The sequence below is a fragment of the Sceloporus undulatus genome, chromosome 6 (assembly GCF_019175285.1).
Source record: "Sceloporus undulatus isolate JIND9_A2432 ecotype Alabama chromosome 6, SceUnd_v1.1, whole genome shotgun sequence".
In the NCBI taxonomy this organism is placed as follows: Eukaryota; Metazoa; Chordata; class Lepidosauria; order Squamata; family Phrynosomatidae; genus Sceloporus; species Sceloporus undulatus.
Window position 1 is genome coordinate 132,425,089 of NC_056527.1, and position 27,364 is coordinate 132,452,452.

Here is a 27,364-nt window from a genome sequence, read left to right on the forward strand (position 1 = left end):
TATGGAACTAAAAATGATCAACTCATGCAAGAATATGATCACAGAGGCGAGGAGAAGACACATAAGACCGAAAACTAAGAAGAAGGGAGGTATGCATGAAAAGAGAAGTGGAATAACAAGGAGAATATACTGTAACCAGTGAAGAATAAGTCAGAGAGGAACTGAGCATGTAATACACACAATCAGCGCCGCGAAGGAGGAAGGGTGAGAGAAGTGCTAAAATAGGAAGACTAGCAGGCGCAGGCGAAGACAAGGAGCAGAAAGAAGAAGGAGAAGGAGTGCAGGAGGAAGACAAAGGCAGAGAAAAGAAATATAACTGAGAGCAGGGAATAAAGAGGGGAGAAGTACGACAACCGAAGGAGGGCAGAGTAAGCCAGGGCACAGAAGCAGGACGAGTGACTAGAAGAGTAAACGAAGAAACCTACGATTGCCAGTAACAGATAAGAATATACGGATATTAATAGGCAAGGATACTAAGATAAGCTACTAAGAGCGAGATAGGTTGAAGACATAGAAAATTAGAAAGTGAAATACTAATATAAATTAATATTAAAATGTAAAGATAAATGACAGGGATGGAATAATATACACAATTACTATATTACTGCATGCAGATATTAATAATTCTTAATTACTACTTAATAATAAAATTATAATAAGATAATATAATAATTATAATATCAGGTAATACATAGAATAAGATAATTGCTAAATACTAATTATAAATTAATATAAAATGAATATACTTATAAGTAATTTGTAATAATATAACTATTATAAACATAATGTCATTACACATTATAATAAATTATATCACTATTGTCTTATCTTACTTCTTTTTTCTTACTTTGGAACGACGCAGCACCATTACTTATTAACTACTTAATCTATTTTAGACCCCAGAGATGCCAGCCCTGAGTCCTCCTCAAACCCAGGAGCCAGGAATCATGAACCCGTTCCCCCCCTGCCTGAGATTACAGAGCCTCGCAATGCTCCCTTTCCGCCACAGAGGGCACCCCAAGCCAGGGAAGAATCCCAATCAGCGTCAAGGGGCCGAAGTGCGCCGTCTGAGCCACAGGAGGGCGCCAGAGAGAGAGCCAGGGACGAGAGCGCCAGAGCGGGAATTGAGAGAAGGCTTTGGCGCTGGAGTCATCTTCGTTGGCCGATGGTCTCCCGAGGAGGGCGCCCGAGAGAAGCCTAGCAGCCATTGGCCCTGAAGCCTGCAGTGCGCAAAGGGCGCCACTAGAGGACGGCCGAGAGCAAGTCAGCAAGTGGCGCAGCAGCAGAGACCCCTTTCGTACTACAATTCCCATCCAGCCCCCGGGAAAACATGGACGTTCTCCACCGTCCCTGAGGGACACAGGAGATGGGAATCTCACTCCAAAGTATTTGGAGGGGCCCAGGGCGCAGAAAGGCTAGCTTTGAGGTGTCCCCCCGACTTCTGCATGCCTGGGGATGATGGGAACCCCCAGTCCAAACCTAGTCTTTTTAACGGCTCTTGGACCGAAGAATGGAGGGCTTGAAAAAGTGCTTCCGACTTATGGTGACCCTATAATTATATCTACATACCTATCTCATCTTGGGTGGCATGGCTCCCTGAGGCTGAGAGAGTGTGACTTGTGAGTGTATATAATTATGTCTAACATGGTTACCACACATTATATATGTGATGTTTTTATACCTGGAAGGCTCCGTTCCTCCTCGCTCCTCTCTCTCTCTCTGCGTGGCTGCTGCCCAAAATGCGCAGAAGGAGAGGCAATGGCAGCCATAGAGAAACCTCAAGGGCCTTGATCCAGCCCAACCCCTTTATTCTGCCATGCAGGGAACTCCAATCCAAAGCATCCCCATTGACAGGGGCCATCCAGCTCTGCTTAAAGAACTTCCAAAGAAGGAGGACTCCACTACACTCCGAGGAGAGGCGTGGTTTCCACTGTCGAACAGCCCTTACTCTCAGGAGGCTCCTCCATGTTGAGCTGGGAAGCTCTTTCCTTTATCTTGCATCCATTGCTCGTTTTCCTGTCCTCTGACAGCAGCAGAACAACAAGGCGCGCTCCCTCCTCAACATTACATCCCTTCATATATTTAAAACAGGGCTATTATATCCCCTCTTTAAACCTTCTCTTCTCCAGGCTAAAAACATCCCCAGCTCCCTAAAGTCCTCCTCCTCATAGGGCTTTATTGTCTCCCTCCTTTGTGGACACATGGCTCCCAGTTTCTCAACAATCATCCTTCTTAAGTTGTGGTGCCCAGAACTGGTCACAGTATTCAGCAAGGGGCCTGAGCAGAGCCAGAATAGAGCAGCACTATGACTTCCCTCGATCAGAGACTAGCTTCCATTTATGGCAGCCTAGGATCGCCTTGGCCTTGTTAGCTGCCGCATCCCACTGTTGACTCAGGTTCAGTTTTCGGACCGTGAGAGAAGCTTCCTCAGAAAAAACATTCAGTAAACTTCGCCTCAAATGCAAAGAGGCCAAATTCGGGCTAAGAATAAAGGGAAGACGGCCGAAGTGGACGCACAACGAGGTCCTTCTTCCGCCGCAGTGCTGCTGGGAGGGGTAGTCGTCAGGAGCGTCTGGGCGGGAAGCAAAACCGCTTTTCCCGTGGTGCCTTCGCGTGGCTGGAGGGGGGCAGCAGCGGCTCCAGTCATGGCGGCGGGCGGCGGCGACAGCGATGGGTTCTTCGCTCGGTGGAGGCGGTGCTGGCCTGCTCTGGCCGCCTGGAGAAGGAGAGCCTCCCAGCGCCGCATCTCCCGACTCTCCGGCCGAGTGGAGGAGCTCAAGTCTGAGGGGAGAGGGGCGTGGCAAGCCCCTGGTGGGCGGGGGTTTCACTGAGACCTTCTCTTGGAGCCTCCCTTCTCTGGAAGCGAGGGGAGGAGCGCGTGGTTAGAGGGAGGAGCTAATTTTCCTCGGGGGCGGGCTTTTCTGGGCTCCTCCCCCTGTCGGAACCTCCCTTATTTGGAAGCGAGGGCGTGGCCGGAGGGAGGAACTAGATGCCTATTTGGCCCGGGACATAGAGCAGGGCTTCAACTAGGCCCACTCCTCTCCTCCTTTTGCAACACTCTTATTTGGAAGAGAGGGAGGAGACTATGGACACGGGGGTGGGCTTCGCTGGGCTCCTCCCCTGTTGGAGCTATACTGTATTTGGAAAGAGTGGGGGGCGTGGCTTTACCGGGCTTTTCTTCCTCGTTTTGGAACAGAGGGGCGGAACGGGGGCATGGCTAGGGGAGGAGTTAAGTATATGTGGGCCATGGGCCAATGTGGGCGGTGCTTCACTAGCCCCTCCTTCTTTGTCATGGAGGCTCCCCTTTGAAGAGATGGGTCAGGGCGGAGGGAGGAACTAAGTACGTTAGGGGGGGGGCTTCACTTGGCTTCTGTTGGAATGAGCTATGCACCTGGTGGGCGGTGCTTCAATAGGTCCCTCCTCCTTATGGAACCTCCTTTTATGAGAGGTGAGGAGCTAAGCACTCAGTGGGCGGGGCCATGGGTGGTTACAGGGGCAGGGCTTCAATAGGCTCCTCCTCTTTTTGGAACCTCCTTTCCCTTGAAGAGAGAAAGGATGGAGGGGTTCCTGAGCGTGTGCAGAGTTCTGAAAAAGAGGGATTTTTTTATCCCAGCATAAGATGATGGACTGAAGTTCCTCTGAGCATGTGCAAAGGGTTCCTGCCCTCCTCCTAATAATACTTTGGCTGAGAAGCAATTTCTATAGGCTGCCTTGAGTCTTGTCTTGGGGGGGAGGAATAACACAGTGTTTCCCAAACTTTGCTCCTCTGGCTGTTTTGGACTCTGTCTCCCAGAAGCCCTAGCCATTTGGCCGACCGTCAGGGATTCTGGGAGCTGTAGTCCACACGTTTGGAGGACCAAAGTTTTGGGAAACACAAGGGACTGATGGGTCGGCTTGGAAAAGGGTGTTTGCGGGTCTGCTTTGTGTTGACTCTCCCTGGCTTCCTTCCTCGCAGGACGAGGTTTGCAGCGTGATCCACCAGCGTTACGTGGAGTTCCTTCCCAGCATGCAAAGCGCCACGGACCTGGAGTCCCAAGTGCAGGAGCTGTCTGGGAACATCGACCAGCTCAAGATGAGGATCGAGAACGAGGTGAGAGCAGCACAGATCCCATTCTTAATAGGATAGGCAGGGTTATGTCATCAAACACTTTCTCTGGTCATTTGTCTCTTTCCTGCCCTTGGCTTTAACATGCCTTCGGATTGGGAAAAGCAGGCCATAGACTGGATAAACTGTTAGAACAAGGTGCATTTAAAGTGTCGTGAAGTCTTTGTGTGGCTGTATTTAATAAGATGTAGCACTCGACATGACGCATAGGCTTGTAATAGAGATGCCGTCATACTAGCGGCAACAGGTGATTGACCATTAGGCAACTCTATCTATAATTGCACCAAGACTCAGGGTTGAAGTGGTTTGAAGAGAGTAGTCAACGTTTGTTGTTGAAGCTGTATTACAATATGCGGCGTAAGTTGATGGGAGTCGGGAGCAGTGTTTGTACGTAATGTACATACAGTGCACCCGCGCCATATGTGGCTTTAACCTTATGTGGAAGGCAAGCCCTGTTTAAAACAATGGAATGTTTGCCCGCCATGCACGCGCCTCTGCGCATGCAGCACAACCTATTCTTTTAAATGGGTTGGCATATGCGCTTTTCCTTTTATATGTGTGTGTTGCGGGTCTGGAATGGATTCCCCTGTGTATTTGAAGGGTCCGCATATACTGCAACGTCTGATAAAAAACCTCCACAGGACTTGGAAAATAGCAACAAGTGTCTGTGAGTTTATTCAGGGTGGTCAGCGCATTGCCAACACTTAAAACTGTTTAGGCATTTGAAGGGGTGTCATCTGAGAAGGAAGAGCAAGCTTATTTTCAGCAGCTGCAGAGATAGGAGACAATGGAGCAATGGGTGCAAACTGTGGAAAAGAGAGTCCACCTAAACATTAGGAGGAACTTTCTGCCAGTGAGAGCTGTTCGACAGTGGAACACACTCCTTTGGAGATTTTCATGGAGTCTCCTCCTTTGGAGGCTGTTTTTTAAACAAGGCTGGATGGCCATCTTTTGGGGGGTGTTTTGACTGTGAGTTCCTGCATGGCAGAATGGGGGTTGAACTGGATGGCCCCTGGGGTCTCTTCCAACTCTATGATTCTGTGAAACTGACCAGTGCTTCTGTATTTTGCTACAGTGAAGCTGCCTTCTGAGAGTGTGTGCCTCCGATAGTGTTATGTTGGCATCTCTGGTGGGCCAAAGAGTTTTGTTTTGTTACTGCACATCCAGCAGGATAGAAGAGAGACAAACATAATTAAATAATAAATGGCAAATGGTATTTGCATCCCCAAAACGGCATGTCTCCTTGGGGTCTTTTCCAGGTTCAACATGACCTTAATGTGGCCATTGCAGAATTTGCTGAGCTGAAGCAGCAGCTGGAGAGAGACACGCTTATTCTGACTGTGCTGAAACAGCTTCAGGAGGTGAGAGCCAGTGAGGAATCCTGTCTTACCCTCATTGCCATCGTTGCCCTTTTTTGCTTCCCCCGTTATACTTTTTATTTGGAGTTCATTCTTAGCAGTCAGTGACTGTTCCTTTTCCTTTTTATAGTTTGACACTGCTCTCAAGCAATTGAACATCTTGCTGCCGCAGAAGAAGTATATGTCCGCTGCGCGCCAGCTGACCAAGGTAATGCCCAAAGTCTTGGGGTTTCGCTTTCTGTCTGTGATGCTCGCCCTCTTTTGTTCCTTCTTATGATTGCTTCAGAGTTGGTTCGCTTACCCATTTATCACTACGCTCATCCTTCCACATTTGTGGCTTAGACTTTTGCAGATTTGGTTATTCACAGATTTTATTAATACGTTTTCTCTAGGAATATCTAGGTCCTCCAGCGCAACTCTGTGGTCAACTTTAAGCAACTGAAGGACCTAGAGATTCCCAGAGAGAACACTCCACTAGGCATTTGTAGCTGCTCCAGCGCAGTGCTATGGTCAGTGTTTGACAGATGTTGACCACAGAGTTGCATGGAGGGCCTAGTGTTTTTGTTATTTGCAGTTTTTCCACATTCATGGGGGTCCTGTACCCCTAACCCCAGCGAATGTGGAGGGATGAGTGTATTTCTCTTTCCCTTTCTGTCAGGCCAGGAGGAATATGAAGGCGATGGAATCTCGCCGCGGCTTTGAGCTGAAGATTCTCAAGGCCCTGAGCAGGGAACTCACGATACAATCTGAAAACATCCTATACCTTTTGGGTCAAGAGTGGCAGCAAATGACTGTGTGGAACCTCCCTCAGTCGAAAGGTATAAGAACTTTTTGGTGTGTTTTATTTTTTAATATCTGTTTGGTATGACTTTATTGCAGGGCAAGAAGAATAGGACAGTTTTGACACTAACCAGTCCCAGGTCCACAGCACTACATTCCCTGCATACTGAAAGTTGATGATTTATAGAGGCTGTAGGCTTGAACCCAGGGCTTTCTGCAGAAAGAGCATGTTCTCTGCCACTGAATTGCAATCTCTCCTTAAAATAAATACACAGGGCTGATTGTAAATAGTATCAAACCTGGAAAAACCAGGCCAGAAAGGATATCCTCGTTACAATTTTTCATCTTGTCTGTCTTCGTGATTTTGAAGTGCATGTTTGCTCAAACAGATTGGTCTGTGCTACTTCCTCCCTAGAAATTGGCAGTTTGGAATCGGCTACACAAACGGAGCTGCATTTGTCCAAGGCATTGCCCAAGGATGGCATGGTTACTGGCCCAACAGTGACATCCGTGCTGCGGGCGTTTGCTATACTAGGGGAGCTGCGTTCCAAGTTCAAGCTCTTTGGTAAGCCATTTTCACCTGCAAAAACAGCTTGTGATTGGGAGGATGTGGAAAGCATTTCAGCTCTGTTAACTAAACAGTCCTTGACTAAACAACTAAGCTAACAGCCTCCCAGATTCTGATTAAATTTGTCCCTCTCTGATCCATTAAAATCAGAGAGCTGTTCCCTCTTACCCTCTGCCCAAGCTGTACTTGACCGTCCTTGCAGTTGCAATTTCTGTATCCTCCTGGCACCTGCTTTCCTCTTTTACTTCTCAGTCAGGGATAGCACTGTACTTTCCAGGCGGTGGTGATGCTTCTCTTGGTTACGGCCCCTGCCAGTCATCGATGGAGGATCTTTAGCTCCCTCCTTTAGGATAATATCATTTCCTTTATGTAAAAGTAAGAGGAGGAGATTTAGGCCTGTTACAGACTGCCAAAATAAAGTTGCTTCGGGTCTCTGGAGGGATGCTGTTTAAATGATGCATGCACCCTAAGAATCCAGAAGCTACACCAAAGCTGCACTCCAGTGCTTAGGAATAGAGTGTGGCTTTGGCACGACCTCCGGACTCTTAGGACCCATGCATCATTTAAATAGCATACCTCCAAAGAGACCTGAAGCAGCTTTATTTTGGCAGTCTGTAACAGGCCTTAGAGACTCAGTATTGCACAGGGGTCTCTGTGATCTGAGAGATCATATAGGGATAGATCCATCCAGTAGAGTGGCTCAGTGGTTTGCAGTTACAGTGATTTAACACCAGTAATTCAGAGACAGACAGGTTTAGGGGGGTTCAAGGGACCAATTTGCTGCTCCAGAACCCTCTGGGGGAATCAAACAGATTGTCAAAAGAGCAGGGAAGGGACCATATCTGGCTACAGCTGGAAGTCCATTTGTTTTGCAAAATAGTCTTTTATTTTCTTTTTCTGAATGCTTAACTATGTAAGGAGTCCTTGCTTCCTATTTAAAATATGAACCACCATATTTGGAAGTTTTTTTCTTTTGGCAAAAAATGGTTGACATGAGAGAGTGGGAGAAGGTCAGGTTTTTCAAAAGGCCTTGGAGTCCACGCTTTACTTACTCCCCACTTCCCCATAATAAGTGAAGGAAAAGATTTAACTAAACACAAAACAGATGCAAAGCTGACACAGTGCTCCCTATTTCCTGAGTGGAAATCCCATCCACCTTTCCTCTTGGCAGTCTGCCTTTCAAGCCCAGCTGATTGTCTCTTGTTTTCTTCCCCTCTTCCTTCTGCCAGGACAGCTATTGCTGAAGCACATCCTCAAGCCATTGATCTCTCACCCATCACTACGTCCCTGCCTGGAAGAGAGGGCTGATGCCGTCACACTGAGGTTCGAGTCAGTGGGCTCCAATCTGGGCCATCCATCACCTGTGGAGGTCTTTTCAAAGCTCAAGTTGGTCCTCAGAATCCTTCACAAGTATCAGCTGGGTGAGTAGCTGCTGGCCAGGAGGAGGAGAAGACCTGCATGTCTGATGCAGTCAAGGGCAGAACATGAGAAAGTAGCCTTTTTTGACTGGTGCTCCACTTGCCGGTTGCAAGGCAGGAAGGGAACATCTTTGCACCAGTAGCAGCAGAAAGTGGAAAAGTAACTTCTTTAAACTGCAGGCTGTAGACCAAAAAAATACCAAGTTCTGAGTAGGAGTGGGTCATAAGAATGCCTTGCATTTTTCTGCATTTATGAAGCTATAAGGAAGTGAGAGAGTACAAACACACAAACACAAATAAGGATGACATGCGCTTTCTTGACTTGCAAGTGCTGATGACCATTTCCCAGCAATTTCCCCTCAGTTGTGCTGGTTCACTTCTCAGGGCACTGGAAAGAGGGGGACAGCATCTAATGTTCTGGTCCTAAACATCCTTCATCTTCCCCAGATGTCCCCCTTGAGCATGGTGTTGAAGAGGAGGAGGAGGAGGAGGAGGATGACATCCCCAAGCCTGTTTTGGCAGAAGCGCTGGGCAATGAGATCTGGAAGGAGATGTCTGACTGTCTCATCCGGGATTGCCTGGTGCATTCAATCCCAAAGAACAGCAGCAAACTAGGACAATATAGCGAGGTGAGTGAGTGCTGCACCCTTTCAGCTCGGGGTGATAGAAAGCATGAGAAAAGCTGCTGGAAGAGTTAACTTCCCAGGTCTGCTTTCAGAGTTGTAAAGCAAAAGTGGGCAAAGTATGGGCATGGGACAGTGTTTGGTCCCTGAAAGCTGTTTTAGTGGCTTTCCCTCAACACACCCCTTTCCTCCAGTTGCCAGATTTCCCTTTTCAAAGCCAACGACAACAACTCATCTCATCAGCAGTTCACCTTTTCAAGGTTGAATGGACCTTTTGCACCATTTAACATTACAAGTGGCCGTTTGTCAAAACCTGAAGTTAACTTCTAGCCACTTCCAGTTTCCTTTCCCTTTTTTGGTGCAAGCAGTCTGTGTGACACCCCAACAGTGTCCAGAATGCCTAGATCCATCCCTGATAGAAACGTTTTCCTAGAGGATTAAGATGAAAAAAGCTGGGTATAGCATGTTCACTGCTCTTGACTGGCTCTTTGCAGGCCTTTCCTGTAGTGAGTAGGCCTGGGTTTTCACTGTACAAGCACACTGAACTTACATATTACTAAGCTACTGTGACATTTGCTCTGCCTCACGCTCCTTAGGTTATTAAAGCTGCAGAGGAATTTGAAGAAGCCTTGAAGGACATGCGGTTCCTGAAGGAGGATTCCACTGACCTCTTGACCTACGCCCGCAACGTCAATGGCCACTTTGCTGACAAAAAGTGCCAGGATGTCATAGTGGCAGCAAGAAGTTTAATGACGTCGGAAATACACAATACCATAAAGGTATCTGAGCAAAAGACCCTCTGGATGTTTCTTCCAGCGCTGGAGTTCTATGTAATCTACAGGAAATACAAGATTCCCAGCATTTGCCTTTTCATTCAGAGCCAAGATCACTGACTACAAACCTAGTCAACTTATGTTGTTTCCCTAAACATTTACATAATAATCTTTTATTTGTGGGTTGTGCTTGTATTCCCTTAATCAGATGTTGAGGGCCATTTGGCATTTTCGTGCCCTTTCTAAATGCTGTATTTCTTAGCTTCAGCAATGCAACATTGGTGTTGTGGCATGTTAGACACACAGATCTCAGTTCAAATGTACACTCAGTCATAATGCACTTGCAAGATGGTCTTAGCCAGCCAGCCTTTCCTTTTCTGTCTTTCTGCCTTTCTTTCTCCCTTAGCCAAATATACCTCACACCAAGTAGTTATTGGAATTAAAGGCGGGGGGAGGAGGAGAAGGTGTGTGTGTGTAAAATATGGAGCTCTTTGGAGGATGGACAGTATATAAATGAGATGCAGCACTAGGACTCTTTGACCATTCATTTATTATGTAAGTGTGCTTAGAATTCCTGGAGGAGCCATGAAAGTCAAATTATTTTTGAAAAGAATTCAGTTACTTCCTAAAGGCTAACCAATTTATTGTGGCATCCATGCTTGGCATCTATCAGTTGCTGTACCACTTTTTGGATTCTTCTACAAGGCTCTTTAACTGTACACTTCTGGTATTTCCTAAAATGGCTTGACTGTCCATGCACCCTTATCTGCCCTTTTTCCTTTCCCATTTTCTCTCCATGTTACGTCCTAAACTGCTGAGCATTTTCCATTTATCCTCCCAGGTGACTCCAGACTCTTCAGTAACTCTGCCTCCATTGCCTGATCCTGGAGCAGGAGATCAGTCAAAGGCACTGAAATCTCCTGATGCTCTTCTTAAGCAAGCGGCCAGTTTGGAGAATGAGGCCAGGCTGAGCCGGCACACTTTGTCCTTTCCCACTTGCCGCATCAGTGATTCCGTCCAAAAATTGATGACGTTGGCTTACCAGACTCTTCAGGAGGCCTCAGCCAGCATGGATCAGTAGTAAGGACTCTGAGTTAATTATTTGGGCTGGACCAAGAAAGCACATTGACACTCCCCTACCAAAGAAATCCTTCAGGAACACAGCCTTTCCCTGCCACCAAAGACAGTGCAGCTGCTGGAAATGGAAGTGATGGTGGGGATGGAGTGGGAGTGCTTTGTGATGCTTCACATGTTTAGAGAGGGGTTCTGCATAACTAGGGGGCAAAAAGTGTCTGAAAATTGTGGTTTTTAAACTGAGCACAGGCCTGTATGCTTTCATCAGTCACTGCCTTTATTTTTCATATTGTTCACTGCACCATCCAGGGTTTACAAACTAGAGACTCCTTATCTGCCACATTGATGCTGGCTATTTAGTTACCAAGCAAGGGTTGCTATCCTTTCCACATGTACCATACAGTTAGTCAATCTTCATTCTCCCTTCCAAGTGATTTTTTTTGTTAAAGCCATGTTGCTCCTGGCTAACTGTGAGCATCAACAGCATTTCTCTGCTTCTCTCCCCCTGTAGCCGTCTTCAGCTGTTCTACTCAGTGCGGAACATCTTCCTCTTGTTCTGTGATGTGGTGCCGATGTATCACAAGTGAGTGGTCTGCTTTGTTAACAGAGAATAGTAGTGTGTGTGTGTGTGTGTGTGTAAATAAAAATGCAGCCCTGCTGTACCCATAGCTTTGCTATATCTGAGTTTATTAGGTCTTCGTCTCCTTCCTTTTTCCTCTCCAGTTTGGAGAGGTGAGGCTCATTCTGTTTGGGAAGGCCTGTGCAGTGCATGACCTTTGCAGGAGCCTTTTAGTACTAAGCTTAGAAAATATGCATTCTTCTGTTACAATTCCTAGTAGGCTTGCCTTTAGGGCCTGGGAGAGGATGCTGGGTGTGATAGTCCAATTTCTTTTCCCCAAAGTTCTGTGGAAACATTAAGTGAGATCCAGCGAGTAACTTGCTGGCAACCACTTGATGAATTCGTAGGTGGAATTGTTTTCATCCTTTGCAGTTCTTTCTGCATCATTTCAAAGCCATTGTCTTTACCTGTTTACATTAAAAGAGTTTTCCCAGCCACAGTAGCTTTGTCCTCTTTAGATAATTGTAGTTCAGAGGAAAATCCCCCAAAGGATGATGACCAATTGTCTGCAAATACCTGCTAAAGTTTTTCCTCCCTCCTGCTTAGAGAGAATCTTCAGAAACTTCCCCAGCTGGCTGCTATCCACCATAACAACTGTATGTACATCGCCCACCATCTCCTAACTCTGGGCCACCAGTTCCGAGGCCACCTGAATGATATGACAGCCACCTTTGTGGACTTGGTGCCTGGATTCAGGAAGCTTGGTGAGTCTAGGGCAGATAAACCATGCCCATTTTCCTTATGTTTGTTCATCTATCTAGCTGAGGCTTCTAAAACTGCTTATAATGAAAAACACACATGGATATTATAACCACAGTGATCTCTGTGTGGTGGGGAGAGAGTTAGAGAGAATTGTGTGTTCCCTGGGGTACTCTGCAGAGAGAAAGCCAGCATGGTGTAGTGGTTTAAGTGTTGGACTATGGCTCTGGAGACCAGGATTTGAATCATGCACTCAGCCATGAAAACCCTCTGGGTAACCTTAGGTAAGTCATTCATTCTTAGCCTGAGAAGAAGGCAAAGGCAACCCATTCACGCAACAAATCATGCCAAGAAACCCTGTGAAATGGTCACCTCAAGGTCACCATAAATGGGAGACAACTTGAAGGCACACAACAAGTGTACTTCTGCAGGGACAAATCCAGTATAGCAAGAAGAAGTAGATGTTGGGATGTTCAGAATCACAGGAGACTTCAAAGTCAAAGAAGGACCATCCAGGAACAACCCCATGTTTCCTTTTCCTCAGGAATGGAGTGTTTTGTGGCCCAGATGCGAGTGCAGAAGGAAGAGCTGCTGGAGCGACTATCAAGCGCGAGGAGTTTCTCTAATGTGGACGACGAAGACAACTATTATGCAGCAAACAAAGCTATACGGCAGGTTTGTGAGAAATTTAGTCTTCTCTGTCAGAGACCGCTGGTGCCACAATAAACCACAAATTCCAGAATTCCATAGCATTGAACCAGCCTGACTCCACTCCAGACCTAACCCCAAATCCAAAGTGATGTTCATAAAATTTCTCCAGCTCTTCTGGATTTATATTTGACTGGGTTTGATAAGGCCTTTCTTCTGTGCAGCCTCAGTTTGTTGCTGGATGATTTTCATTGGATGTCCCTGAGTAGTATTATAAGAGTGGGAAGAAACTCTTCTTATTTTTAGTATGTGCTTTCTCCTCCTCATGCGTAACTTTGTAAATGGTTTCCCCATCCCAGCCTAGCCAACCCCCAGCAGTTTCATGTTTTTGTCTCTTTGGTAGTTGTTTACCTTGGTCTGTGCATGCTGGTGCCGTTCCTTTGCAGGTCTTACACCAACTGAAGAGGCTGGGCAAAGTCTGGCAGGATGTCCTTCCTGTGAATGTCTACTGCAAGGCCATGGGGACCCTGCTTAACATGGCCCTCACTGAGATTTTGAACAGAATTACTGCCTTGGAGGTGAGGACTGTGTGCATAACAGGTGATTTCTCTGCATGGCTTTTCTCACTGCTGTAGATTCAACTGCTACTCAAGTCCAGTTTGGCTGTACTGATGGATATACACTTCCCAGCTTTATTCAGAAGTGCTGGTATTGCTTAAAGTGTCTTTGCAGCACTGGTGTAAAATAAATGCCAGGGCTCTCCTGAGACGTAACTTCTCCCAACATAAGATTTGGTGGTGGTAGAAATGATCGTGGAAGGACTGGACTGTGAACATCTATAGTTGGTGCTGATTTGGGTCACTGATTTGGGATGCTTTTTCAGTTTCTCTTGTCCCTCAGCAAGTAACTTTTGATTGTTCTACTAAGGGGTTCAGGTAATCCGGACACAGCTTCTGTTTCTTGTGCGAAAATGCCTCACACCTGCTACTTGGAAGAGCTCACAGCTCACCTATAGACAGAGTAATGAGAAAGGCGTTAGAAAATTTCTGTGAACTAGAGTTTGAGCTGAATAAATCAGGGTTCTTTCTGACTTGACTGTGCCATGGGGAATTTTCCCTCCTAATGACTCCTTCTAAATCCCATTGCAGGACATCTCTGCTGAGAACGCTGACCGATTGCATGTTCTATGCCAGATCATGGTGGATGAAGGGCCTGGCGTGTTTGTGCCCCTGCCAGGAGAAGAGCAGAACAGACCATTCCAAGAAGAGGTCCCAGTCTACGTGCCAAAATGGATGACATTCAGGGAGCTTATGCTAGTGCTGCAGGCCAGTCTGCAAGAAATAGTGGACAGGTGAGTATCTCTTTGAACCTCCCTGAGTTAGGTGGGTGGATGAACAAGACAGGGAAGAGATGGCCAAGATTGACAGTGGCAGAGCAGGTGTGAGTATCATGGAACTTGAGGAGTGGGGATCACATGCCACCCTGGGAGGGTACCTTCTGGTACCTGGGCACTGGAATTATTGGGTGGGGTGGTGGGTTTTGAACCCATTTTTTTTTTCTTTTGCCAGAAATATACTCCAAGGACTAATCTACACTGCAGAATTAATGCTGTTTGACATTGCTTTAACTTCCATGCTTCAATGCAATGGACATCTAGAGTTTGTAGCTCTGTGAGATATTTAGCCTTTTCTGTCAGAGCACTCTGGTGCCCCAACAAACTACAAATCCCAATGTTCCATAGCATGGAACCATGACAGTTAAAGCGGTGTCAAAGTGAATTATTTCTGCAGGGCAGATGAAGCCAAGGAGACCCATTTTAGCCCTCTGACACACACAGCATTTTCCCAACCCCATCGGAACAGTGACACAACAGGGTCAGGCTTATATGGCCTTTTTTTGGTGCCCTTTGCCAATTAAAACCACATTGGGGTTATGAAAGCAAAACACCACTTTTTGCTCATTTGGCATAATTTATTTTTCTAAGATCCAGATTTCTAAAAGAATTGGGGTTAAAAAAGAAACGCAAAAAAGATTCTTAATAAAGGCTTTAAGCCCTAATCTGGTAGTCATTAGAAAGCCACAACCAAAAAGAGTTTGGGAGGATACCAAAAATGCTGTCCTTTTATTCCCTTTTCCCAACTTCTTAACTAACTGCCTTTTCCTTCTTCTTTTCTCTGTCTTTCCAAGGTGGGCTGATGGCAAAGGGCCCCTTGCAGCTGAGTTTTCCCCAGGCGAGGTGAAGAACCTGATACGAGCCTTGTTCCAAAACACAGAGCGGAGGGCGGCTGCCCTGGCAAAGATCAAATAGCGTTAAAGACTCCCTTCTCCTCCTAAACGGTCTTCCTGGGAGCGTGGCATTTGGCACAGCCTGTGGCGCCTGTTCTTCCTCCAACTTGACTATTTCCCTGTCCTCAGCCCCAAAGTACCTCCTGGCATTGTTATGCCAGGGTTTCCTATCGGTCAGACCTATGTGTTCACTGGAGCATAAAGTGACACACTGGCCAAGGTACTAGTTAGCCTGAGGCCTCCAAAGACAATTGCCTGATGTGGTTCCCCCAGAAGGAAAATGTCCCTGCTTGATTATAAACTCCTGGTGTTCAGCTCTTTCCAGCGTTCCCCCTTGACTTGCTTCAGGTAGTTTGGTGCAGGGTCTGTTTGGGTCTGGTGGGCCTTGTAGCCAGCCAGCCTGCCTCAGGGCTAACTCTGTCTGGGCCATTCTGAGGCAAAGGGTGGCTTGTCAATCCACGTGGAACAGCACCTATGCAGTTTCTTTTTAAAAGGAGGCACCCTTTGTGTCTCTTACCTCATCTCTTTTGCAAACACGAGACTTGAAAAATAAATAATAAAAATCTCTCAGCGGCCTTTCTGAGGCTTTTAAAAGTGCCAAAATGTAAGTAACCCTGCTACTCTCTTAGTAAACTCTATACAGCCAGGCCTCCAAAGGAGGAGGCAGGTGTTTCTCCTCTGCTATGTTCCATATCTAAAAAGCTTTTGTCTGGAGAAGAGAGAATGGGATCGTTCTGTTCTCCAGGTCAGGTGCAGTGTCTGCAGCAGAGAAGCCTATGTATGTTCCTGACTGCATGGAAGCCCCTTGCACTCAACATGCATAGTCTCTTCTGTTGCAGACAATACAGTATACACAAGGCATCAAGTGTTCAGATGCTGAGACCTGTGACATACTCCATGTTGGATGTGCATGTATATGTGTCTGTGGCTGGTGAAAGCTATGCACAGAGAGCATCTTTGATGTCAAAGCCAGTTGCTCCTATAAGCATTTTCACCTTTCACTTAGCAAATCTGTGGTGCCTACTCCCTTCTTTTCTTCACATAGAGAATCAGAAATCAGTTGTCAGAATGGGAGCTTTGTGATTTTTAGTTTCTTTGACACTGGCGATCGGAGAGTGTCTTTTGGAGTAACTCCACTCCTTTTTCATTCCCCCCCCCCCCTTTGGCATTAAAAAATTAACAACACAATCTCCATGTGTTGGTTCAAAGGCTGAAACCCAAAAGTGGGGTCTGGGGGCGGAGGGGAGGAAAGCCGGTTGGTTGAATCACTTGGAATAATGAATAATAATTCTTATGAAATGTTTTGTATTTTATTCTGTTGCAATGAGCTAACTTGTATTACACCCTCAGGCTGGTTTGATGCCCCCCCCCCAAATTTGACTCAACTGAGGTTATTAAATATGCATCTAAGGCTCAAGCATCACTGAAGCCTCTCTGCTTCTTCTGGGCTGATGGCTGACAATTACTACTTCCTTTCTCCTTGCATACCATACAAAGCATCCTAGTTATCAAAAAACTTGCACAGCTCCCTCCCTCACTTCTGGTGAGAGAGATTTGAAATGCAGAGGGGAGGGGAAATGGCCAAAGAGAAATGTTTGGGATCACTTTGCTTGGTTGCTTGGCTTCTGTTCTGGTAACAAAATGAAGCACTTTCTTTATGGCCAAACAAGTTGTTGAAAGGAAGGACAGGTTGGCATTGTCCCACTTCTCACCATCCTCATCCCCTGCCTGTGGCGAACAGCAGATGATTAAAATCCTATTCCGTATAAACAAGATGTTCCTAGTTCATTGTTTTGGGGAACTGAAGACTAAAACATGTGGAAGCCTTAGTGGCATTGAGAACCACTTATCTGTTGCATTTAACTCCTCTGGTTTAGTAAGAACCACTCCCCTGTTGCTTTGAATTCCTCTATTTATTGTTCCCCACATTGGGCAGCTGTTCAAGAATCTCAGACCCCATCTTGAGGACCTCTTTGGCAACTGGCACCCTCCACGGAGAAAAACATTCCCAAAGGGTGAAATGTTTAGCTTTCTGTGGAATGTTTTCTCTGTTGATGTCTTTGACATTCTGTTCAGGTTTACTAAGCACTTCCTTGTTCCTCCATGACCTCCAGATTGCTGAGTAAGTCAAAGAACTGTTATAGTTCACTTGGGGAAATGTTTTCAGCGGGCATAGAGTCTGCCGCCTGTCTTATCCAGGGAGGATGGTGGTTCACTGCAATACGTTAAGCATGGTACCATTATTTCTGTTATATGCCGTCATGTTAACTCTGCTTGTGGCAGCCTTATCCTAGGTTTTCTTGGCAAGAAGCATTCTTCAGAGGAGGTGTGCCACCATCACCACCCTCTGAGAGAGTGGAACTTGCCCAACATGGGTGTCCATGGCCATGTGGTTTCAAACCCTGATCTCTCAGTATCCTTAGACTCAAAACCACTATGCCATACTGGTTCTTAAATTTGTTTAGAAGGATTTTGGCTTGTCCAAGGTCACCCAGTGGGTGGCTCTATGGCTGCGCCAAAGTAACCCAGAAGTCTGGTGATTCGAACCCTGGAAGGCATTGCAGTATTGATAGTTACGTTTTCACTCCTTTCCATCACTAGTGTGGAAATCATGACAGCTGCAAAACTGTCCTCTTTTGTTATCTCCACCATGGCTGATCCATTTCAGGACCAGTGACTGCTAACCCAGACCTCATTGCTTTAAAATTAGGACCTTTTTATATTTATTGCCTTTCATATGCACCACTTTAAGCTTGCCGTTGGATTTCTCCATTCTCTCTGCAGCTGCTAGGTGGAGTTCTTGAGCTGGTTTTCCTTTTTACGCTCCCTCCGGGCTAAAAACTTTCCCAACATGTGCCAAGCAATTCTGCGCTTTTGCTTATTTGCTCTTGTAAGCTCTCTTCTGAATTCACTGGAATTTGCTGTCGGAGAAGTAGACAGTATTATGCACAGCCTCCGGAAAAGGAGACAAGATTACATTCATGAAGTCTAGCAAAGACAGGTGCTGTCCAGGAATGAGGAAGCAAAATAGGGTAGGTGAGACTTTCCATTTAAAAGTCTTGAGTGCATGCCATGGTAACAACATTTGAAATGTGCTAGATTAATATGCACTACAGATATGGTGGATTGCTAAAAAAAATAAAGGTCCTCTGAATAGTCCAGTATGTGCTTTTGCCATATGAAGAACTTCTCTAAGATCCATGGGGGCCATGGTTTTGTGTCTTGGGACTGGAAGTCTTCTTTCAGAGATCGTTCCGCTTCTGTTGTTGTTGTGTATTATCGTTGGCAATCTCTGAAGAGCCCAAAAGCATCTCTACCAACCTGGTTGTCCACCTGTTACAACTCATTCGCCTCCATGACATCATGGATCCAGTCCAGGAGTTCCACCACATTTGTATAAACACCAGGTTGGTCTGGTTCCTTGCACCCAGTATCCCAGCTCCTGATTCCCATTAAATGTTGTGTGTCCCTGTTCTGACAAACCAGGGCGCCACCATTCTCGCTCTGTAAAACAAAAGAAGAAAGGCGAGCTGAGGTCTGTGCATCCTTTCACACCACACAACTACTGCACTATGATTCCACTTTAAACCTGTGAAACCCTTTTGACTTTCCAGGCAAGGAGAGCTCTAGTGCTTCTCCAAACTCCAAGCTCCAGGATTCAATGCGATGCAGCTATAACAGTTAAAATGGATTTGGTGCTGTAACTGCGTAATGTGAAACAGTCCCGCGTCTCCATTGCAGAGGAGCAGATGCAGGACACAGTGGCTTAATGGTTAAGATGCCAATTCCGACAATCAGAAGACTGGCAATTTGAGGCCCAAGTGCCGCATGGTGGGGTGAGCTCACGTCATTAGTCTCAGCGTAGCAGTCCGAAAGCATGCAAATGCAAGTAGATAAATAGGTACCACTTTGGTGAGAAGGCAACAACGTCCCCCCCCCTGCCTGACCACCAGAGCAGTCTTCAGACAACACTGGCTCTTCGTCTTCAAAATGGAGATGAGCACTGCCCCTACAGTCAGTTACAACTAGACATTCATGTCAAAGGACTACCTTTACTTTACTTTTAGTGTTCTACCTTGCAGGCATTGATGCTTCCATCCAAATAATGGGCACACAGCATCCGGGGGGTGATCTTTCCCACATGCCTGCATGAACCATTGCAGTTTTTTGGCTTGTTCAGAACCACTGGCACTGCTGCCCACGTCTTGGCGACGAAAAATGTGGCTGCAAAAAAAGAAGTGATACAAATCAATGTCCTATATATCTTTCCTGTAAAGGAGAACCTCAAAGCCTGCCATCCTTCCCTAGTTGTTTTTCTTCCCCCGTTGTCCTACGAAGGGCTTACCATTCTCTGGTCTTGGGTAGTCCTGACCTGAGATCCAGCATGAGCTGCTGTTGGGGATGTCCTGGTGATACTGGGGCAGACAAACAGCCTGGATGGTGTCTGTGACATGCAAAACGTCTTGAGTACTGAGGTTATAACTTGAAATAACTTGAAGACATATGACAACGACAACAGTAACAATCCCTATTTGAAGGGATATAGACTGGACAAGATGCCAAAATATCCCATGTTTTCAGATTCATAAAGACAGAACTGTGTGCATCATGTAATTCCTGAAATTGGGCAGTATGACTATTTTACAGAAAAAATGCATATGAAATCAATCCTTTCATTTGGTATTTCACTAAAACCCAAAGTTGTTTGTAGCTACTTTCTGACTGTTACCCTCCTTGTCATGAATTTCAATTGTCCCTTGTTGCCATTTTGAAAAAGTGGCAACACTAGCTCCTACGCTACAAAATTTTCATTTTGAATGCTCTCCAGATGTTTTGAATTTCAACTTCCAGCTTAAACAGCAGACAAAGGATTCTGGGAGTTGAAGTCCAACAAACTCTGGAAGGCCAAATGTTGAGAACCATTGCTCTGGAGTACGTTCTCCATGCTCACTTTGAACACTAAGGCTGCGTCCACACTGCAGAAATAATCCAGAAATAATAAATGCCATAGCTCAGTGCTGTGGAATTCTGGGAACTGTAGTTTGTTGTTGCACTAGAGTTCTCTGGTAGAGGTGGCTAAATGTCCCACAAAGCTACAATTCCCAGAATTCCAAACCATTGAGCCATGGCAGTTAAAGAGGTGTCAACCTGGATCATTTCTGCAGTGCGGATGCAGTCTATGCTTGGATCTTCCTCCCTAAGATGCCTCCAACTTTGGTCAAAAACTCACCTGAGAAACTCAGGGGCTCCTTAAGCTTCAGCATTGCAATGTCATAGTCATGGCTTCCATGGCTATAGCTGGGGTGAAGCACCATTTTTTCCATTGCTGCTCCTGTGTCTTCTTTGATGCTGGCGTGGGCATCAAGTCCTACCAAAGCCACCCAACTGGAAAGCTGAAAAGGACTGGAATGGAACAACAACAACAACCAAACTCTTTAGTTGCCATGGCTTTTTCATGCCAAGCTGATGACATTTCATTATCCTCTATTCAGCCTTGGAAAAAGGCAATGGCAAATCCCCTCTGAACAAACCTTGCCAAGAAAACCCTGTGATAGCTTCACCTTAGGGTTGCCATTAAGTTGGAAATGATTTGAAGGCACACAACAAGAACAACCCATTGGAAAAGACAAGCCAGACCCGAAACTAGTCCAGGAATGGGGGGTCCAACACCTTTCCTGCAACTAGAGCTCATTTTACCTGTCCATGCAATGGGCAGCACTGACGATCCATTCCCGAGACAACAAAGCACCTGCACAGATGCGTTTGCCGTTGAGATAGAGGCCAACCTGCCATGGCCAGTGACTCAAAGAGACGTCCTTTCCTTCTGATATCTCTGGCATCTTTGAATAAGTGGTGCCACACTCTGCATGGAATAGAGAAAGAGGATTCAGTCCACAAGGAACTTGAAGAGATGGAGGGGGAAATCCCAGCTCTTGCTGGGAAAATTAACATGCTGCCCAATTTCATGAACTACACATTGCACACAGTTCTGTCTTTATGGATACGAAAATATGGGATATTTTGCCATCTTGTTCAGTCTATATGAAAGGAAAACCATTCCAGCCTTCAAATGGGCATTGCTGCTGTTGTCATATATCTTCAAGTTATTTCAAGTTATAACCTGGGTATGCTTTGAAGTCAAGACTGAATTGTGAATATAATATAAAGGAACCCAATATGAAGATGAATATTGGATGAATAGTATAAAAGAGGGACAGGATTATGGAATGACCAGAATTATAGAAGCACTGTTTGAGAAGGCATTCAAAAGGACTAAGAAGTAGCGTGAACGCATCTTGCGTTCATTTCCATGTAAAGAGGAGAAGTCTTCTCAGAGTAGGAGGCCAAAAACATAACTTTCTGAAACTAGGAGGAGTACTAACAACATCTAGACTACGCTGATGTTAGGGCAAATATGCCAATATAGGGCCATTTCTGGAGCATCGTCAGATGAGATCTGAGGACTTACCGGAACATTTAAGGGCCACAATCCGACCTGAAGAGCATTTTCTCCTGAGGAAAATAAAATAGCAGTTAGATGCCATGATGCTCAGAGAGGCAGCAAAATGTATCCCTAATAACATGCAACATGCATTTGCTCTCCATGACCATCATAATGAAAACATAGGCTAGAAGAACCCAAATCCAAGCTGGAGGTCCAGGGCTGAAGACAGCTCCTTTGCATGGTTGCCCAAAACCTGGTCCAGGCTGTTTTTAAAGATAATACTAAAGGGGAACACAGCAGAATTGGCAGGAGGACAAAAAAAGAAGAGCAGAGGATGTCTCTTCCATCCGATGGTCAAGGAGCCTACCTGTTCAGGTACCCACCTGATGTGCCATCTCTCTTTGGCATTCTCCTGCCAGTTGGGTGACACTTGCAGAAACTCTTGGTTGGGGTCCACCTTCACATCAGTGAGGTTCACCCCTTTGTGGTGGGTGAGTCTGTGGCAAGGAACACAGAGAGTTTGTCACTTGAGCTTAATGATGGTGGTTGGTCCATCTAGAGACCACTTGAAAACAAAAGGAAACAGCCAGGTGTCTTTATGAACATGGAGGACCACCACAATGCTGCGTTGCATCAAATCAGCGATCCATCTCATATCAATGCTGTATAATCCATGTCAGCTTGCAGAAGCTCTCTATAATTCCCAAGAACTTTTCTTGAGATTTGAGATTTTGGAGGGGGGGGACTTCAGCTCCAAGAATCCCCAGCGAACATGGCCCCCGGTTGAGGGATATGGGCCATCATAGACCTCAACAGGTAATATTTCAATCTTCAGGTCTTTCGTCTCTCCTCCTATTTGATCAGTTTAAATGGAGATGTCAGGGCACTGACATCTGAATGCACCATTGTATATAATAAAATACGTATATGTTTAATGACAACAGTATTAATTTTGTTATTAATATTATTCAAGGGCCACACTTCAGGATCCCAATGGTTGCATTCAGCCATTGTTCTATCAGAAGCCTCCACCCAGAAGAGTAAGAAGGGCATAGCATTTGGATGTGTCCACATGTTTTAAAAAAAACAATCTTCCCATAGTGTCAACATGGAATCATGTAGTGTTGGGCTGGAAGACCGGGGTTCGAATTCCTGCTCAGCCATGGAAAGCCAGTGTGAATCATACTCTCTCAGCCTCAGAGCACAGCAATAGCAAACCACCTCTGGAGGATAAATCTTGCCAAGAAAATAATATTATATATGTATATATGTAGGGGTGTGTGTGTGTGTTTGTGTATGTGTGGATGGATGGATGGATAGATAAAGAAAGAGAGAGAGAGTATAATAAAAGGAAACCCAAGAGGCATTGAATAAACCCATGGCCTGTTACAGACTGCCAAAATAAAGCTGCTTCAGGTCTCTTTGGAGGTATGCTATTTAAATGATGCATGCATCCTAAGAATCCGGAAGCTGCACCAAATCTGCACTCCAGTGCTTAGGAATGGAGTGTGGCTTTGGCGTGACCTCCGGACTCTTAGGACTCATGCATCATTTAAATAGCATACCTCCAAAGAGACCTGAAGCAGCTTTATTTTAGCAGTCTGTAACAGGCCCATATCTGATTATACAGATGCCTCTTTGAATGGCAGATTGGAAAAGCCCCATAGTCTGGATTAATGGGAAACCAAGGTGTGGGGCAGGGCATTCCAGACTATAGGAATGGCTGGAGCTAGAGGATTCTGCTACTTCCAGAGCCTGGAAAAGCTACTTTTTGCAAGATGCTTCCCATTATCTGGGAACTGTAGTCCAAAAAAGTAACTTGCTCTTTTGTTGTTGTCATTGTTGTGAGCATTCAAGTTGTTTCCAATTTATGGAGGCCCCAAGGTGAACCTGTCATGGGGTTATCTTGGCACGTTTCTTCAGAGGAATTTTGCCATTCCCTTCCTCTGAGGCTGAGAGAGTGTGACTTGGTTAAGGCCACCCAATGGGTTTCCATGGCCAAGCTGGGAATCAAACCCTGGTCTTCAGAGTCATAGTCCAATGTTCAAACCACTACGCCATGTTGGCTGTCAACTTGTTCCTAGCTTTCTCCAATTTCGGGTGTATCTTCCAAAGGAGGTGACAACGTAAATGGCGCAGCTGCATTTCTTTTGGGAAAAGGGATAGAAACTGGCACTGCTTACTGGATGTGGCCCATTTGTTTGCAGATGGTGCTCCCCAGGGAGCTGTCCCAGTTTTCGTGGCACAGCAGCAGACGGTTGGATCGACCCTCCACTTCCACCTCCAGCAAGAAGTTGCTCCGGTTTGTTCTGAAAAATACTTTTGAAGAATTGGATCATCCATCTTTTTGTCGCGTACTGGCATGCTTTAGCTCACAGATAATAAATGACTAATTAAAAAAAAAGAAGATGCAATAACATTAATAATGATAGGGAAAGAGAGAGGGGGGATGTGGAATTAAGGGATGGAACAGATGGAAGGGAGGCATAAAGATTGCAAACCTTTCTTTCCATTGGCATTTCCAAAGGGGATTTTGGGGTCTTGCTCCTCTTCCACTGTCACATTTTTGCACCTTGTTTGAAGAGCCACTGAATCCTGGAAGGACACCGACTGCTGAAGGCGGATGGGACTCAGCAAAGGTTTTACTAAAAATTGGAAAAGGAAGGATGGAGTCATCCTTCAGTTTGCAAAAGGAAAGGCAAACAACTGCTGGAAATCCCTTTGCACTTCCCCAAATTTCTTCCTCCTTCATTCCAACCCAGACTCTACTAAGACCCAAAGGCATCCTTCCTCAAAGGATACATCTACACTAAATAGATAATGCATTTAACACTTGAACTGCCATGGCTCCATCCTACGGAAATCCTGGGATGGGTAGTTTTTTTGAGGCACCAGTTCTCTTTGGTAGAGAAGGCTAAAGACTTTGCAAAACTTCAGATCCCAGGATTGCATAGGATGGAGCGACAGCACTTAAAGCGGTGTCAAGCTGCATTATTTCTACAGTATAAGTGCACCCACAATGACCACCAACTTGGGCTCAGTCAAGCCACAGAATTTTATAGCACCATTATTCTACTTTCTATCGACGCTCAAAAAGGTAAGCAACCTGAAATGGCTGAGTTGATTTAAACAGACCTTTCAAATAACCACCTACTTAAAAATACAAATGCCAAAACACCTTAGGGAGGCATTTATTTGAGCTAGACTTGGCCAACTATGGTAAGATATGGGAGATTTCATGGCATCCCTTATAGTGAGTGAACCTGTATCTCTGGAGAGCATGAACCTGAGGACATAGCACACATATTATTTAAGTACAATTTGTATCAGTAGGTGAGAGATTTGTATCTCGGACCCAATATTAAATGAACAATGCACCAGGATTATACATATTAGAACAAGATACTTTATGAGCAGTCAAGAATCAGCTAAAATGCAAATGTACATACAGACATTACACACCAGATTGCAGAGACCTATCTTCTAGCAAGGCATGAGCCTTGCAATGTGTATATCTATAATATGCTGGACTCACCCAGAAACCAAGCTCCAATGCCTGTTCCCATCAGCAAACTAAAGATCCCAAGGACAACCAAGTACTTCTGGACAGTGCAGGTACACGCTGCAAGAGAAATTTTGGAGGGTGCTGAATACTAGACAGAAACCAGTCTTTGTTTCCTAGGACCAGTGGTTTCCTAGGACTAGTTTCCTAGGACTAGTTTCCTATGCCGTTGTGCACTAGCAACCATTGTTAACACTGGACCTGCAACTTCATTTCCATACAGAAAGGATTTGTACCATATACCCTTGACTATAAGTCGACCTCATGTATAAGTCGAGGGCAAGTTTTGGGGTGAAAATTATTGATTTTGATACAACCCATGGATACGTCGAGATAAAACCTAGGGGCATGAAACAAAGGATCTGAAGGATGATGCAAAGGAAAACAGTGCCAAAGAACTTACAAAATCCTAGCAGACATAACTGTGCTCAAAATAAAGGCTGGATGGATGAAAAACTGTGTATGTTTGTATGTATGTGCCTGGCTTCCACTCCACCAAATGCATCTGAGGAAGTAGGATGAAACCTACGAAAGCTCACACTTAAAATTTCTTTCAGTCAGTCTCAAAGGTGCTGCAAGATCTCTCCACAACTAAAAAACAAATCTTTTAAGAATCAGCCGAAGGTACTCACTGATGCCGAATGCTGTGAGAAACAACTTACATAGACTGCTTTGAAGTATTACATGCATACAACATCTTTGAAAGATTAGATGCATTGCACTACCAATAACACATTAATAGAGAAGGAGGGGAGGGAGATGGTTAAGGAAGAAGGAAATGGAAAGTGTGGGTTTTGCAGAACTCAACTGCAAGAACCCAAGAACAAAAAGTCAATGTCTTTCTGCTAACCAGCTTTTCTGAACCTGGACATGACCCTGTCAAACAGCTTACCATGTCTTGTAACAACCTCTGATCTCTCTTCTTCCTTCATTTCTGAAGGACCAGGCTTGGAGCTTTGAACCTAAGAAGAAAACTGTATGTTATATATATGTGTGTGCGTGTGTATATATATAAAATATTCCTAGAAGAATGGAGGTCAGTCATAAGTTTTAGGAAAGTAACAGTCTTGTGGCACTTCATGACTGGACTGAACACTTGTAGATAGATAGATGAGGGGAATGCAAATATTGCAATCGGGTGCACATTATAGATAAGCAAGGCACCCATCACAAAGAGTTGTAACTGCTGACAATCTGAACCGGTCTCTTACGTTTGGCCCTTTGGTTGAATCCTGGTCTCAACCCAAATGTAAAGACTGATAGAACCAACTCTGTGGCCTGCGGGAAAGATGCTCATCTCACCCACCATGCTCCCTGTTGCACTCAGTCCCTCTCCTCATGCAATGGAAAAAGAGAACATTAGCAACACCTTACCACTGCGGGACATACCAGGAAGGCAGGAGGGTGCTGCTGTGTGCTTCAACCCATAGATCCAGAAAGCAGCAACTGAAAAAAGAGCAGAATGGAGAGACTTATAATGAAATAACCCAGTGGTTTGGCTTCATTTTTTGAGCATGCACGGACCCCCTCCAACGCCACCACTCTCCGCAATGAATAGAGCCATTGTTTCTGCCCAAGAGGTCAGGTGGTTGATGGATGTGTTTGCCCCCCAGACCTTTATCTCCAAGCTGTTGATGGGATACCTGGAAAGAGGGAGGCAAGCATGCAGTTGCTTAGTAACCTCTTCCTCCTCTGGATGCAAAAGATGTCCCTTGTGCACCCTGGTGCAAAAGTTTTATGTGTTCCCTTTCTTTGAGCGAGCCAGGTGACATTTGGAGTTGATGAGATGTTGTTGAAACCAGGAGAACTCAATTGAGCCTCTCTCTTTTTGTACATCCCTCTGCTGGGAGTCAAAATATTACGGGAATGTGATTATTATCATTAGTAGTGGTATTAAGGGAAATTAATTCTCTCTCTATTCAAAGGTCACACCAAATGTCATCATCACCAAAGGCCCTCAATGAACTCAGCCTTCTTTCAATGGGATGTTTTGTCCTGATACCATCATCTCCAAACTGTGATAAAAGAAATTAAGGGGAAAACTATAATAATCTACTTTTGTGGGGTCTGATGCTGAAGCCCAAGCAAAGTAGGTTAAGTGGAGGATGGTGACCAACAGCGAGAAAAAAAGGACTTGCAAAATATTACCTTAAATATTAATAATAATAATAATAATAATAATTTATTTATTAATACCCCGCTTCTCCAATGAGATTGAGGCAGCTTACAACAGTATTGAAAAGCATTAAAATACAATAAAATACAATACAGTACCCCATAAACCCACCAACCCACCATAACCAATAAATCAATTAATATATAAATGATAATAATTAAACTATCTTAGAATATCCTGTTAGACTGTGTAAAATACATGCAGTGGGTCCTTGTTATCCGCTGGGCTTT

General features: G+C 45.2%; 2 protein-coding genes across 2 annotated transcripts in view; one reads left to right on the forward strand and one right to left on the reverse strand.

Annotated features, from left to right (window-relative positions):
• The window catches only part of ZW10 (zw10 kinetochore protein), a 19,428-nt gene extending 3,057 nt beyond the window's left edge, over window positions 1–16,371 (forward strand). The window contains exons 3-16 of the mRNA XM_042476161.1: window positions 5,365–5,466; window positions 5,594–5,671; window positions 6,122–6,281; window positions 6,659–6,808; window positions 8,041–8,232; window positions 8,677–8,858; window positions 9,449–9,631; window positions 10,467–10,705; window positions 11,211–11,282; window positions 11,865–12,022; window positions 12,562–12,692; window positions 13,112–13,243; window positions 13,814–14,016; window positions 14,853–16,371. Of these exons, the coding sequence (XP_042332095.1) occupies window positions 5,365–5,466; window positions 5,594–5,671; window positions 6,122–6,281; window positions 6,659–6,808; window positions 8,041–8,232; window positions 8,677–8,858; window positions 9,449–9,631; window positions 10,467–10,705; window positions 11,211–11,282; window positions 11,865–12,022; window positions 12,562–12,692; window positions 13,112–13,243; window positions 13,814–14,016; window positions 14,853–14,973 (2,103 nt within the window). The 3' untranslated portion in view covers window positions 14,974–16,371. The remainder of the gene's footprint in view (window positions 1–5,364; window positions 5,467–5,593; window positions 5,672–6,121; window positions 6,282–6,658; window positions 6,809–8,040; window positions 8,233–8,676; window positions 8,859–9,448; window positions 9,632–10,466; window positions 10,706–11,210; window positions 11,283–11,864; window positions 12,023–12,561; window positions 12,693–13,111; window positions 13,244–13,813; window positions 14,017–14,852) is intronic.
• A 1,566-nt stretch (window positions 16,372–17,937) lies between these two features.
• Window positions 17,938–26,375, reverse strand: TMPRSS5 (transmembrane serine protease 5). Its single transcript, XM_042476159.1, has 12 exons — window positions 26,333–26,375; window positions 25,851–25,920; window positions 24,932–25,018; window positions 23,898–24,041; window positions 23,580–23,715; window positions 21,780–21,893; window positions 21,421–21,464; window positions 20,649–20,814; window positions 20,182–20,354; window positions 19,297–19,395; window positions 19,027–19,175; window positions 17,938–18,455 (listed from the first exon to the last, which is right to left on the reverse strand). Exons 2-12 carry the CDS (start codon window positions 25,888–25,890, stop codon window positions 18,288–18,290), a joined length of 1,320 nt encoding a protein of 439 aa, XP_042332093.1. The 5' UTR covers window positions 25,891–25,920; window positions 26,333–26,375; the 3' UTR covers window positions 17,938–18,287.
• Window positions 26,376–27,364: the final 989 nt, after the last annotated feature.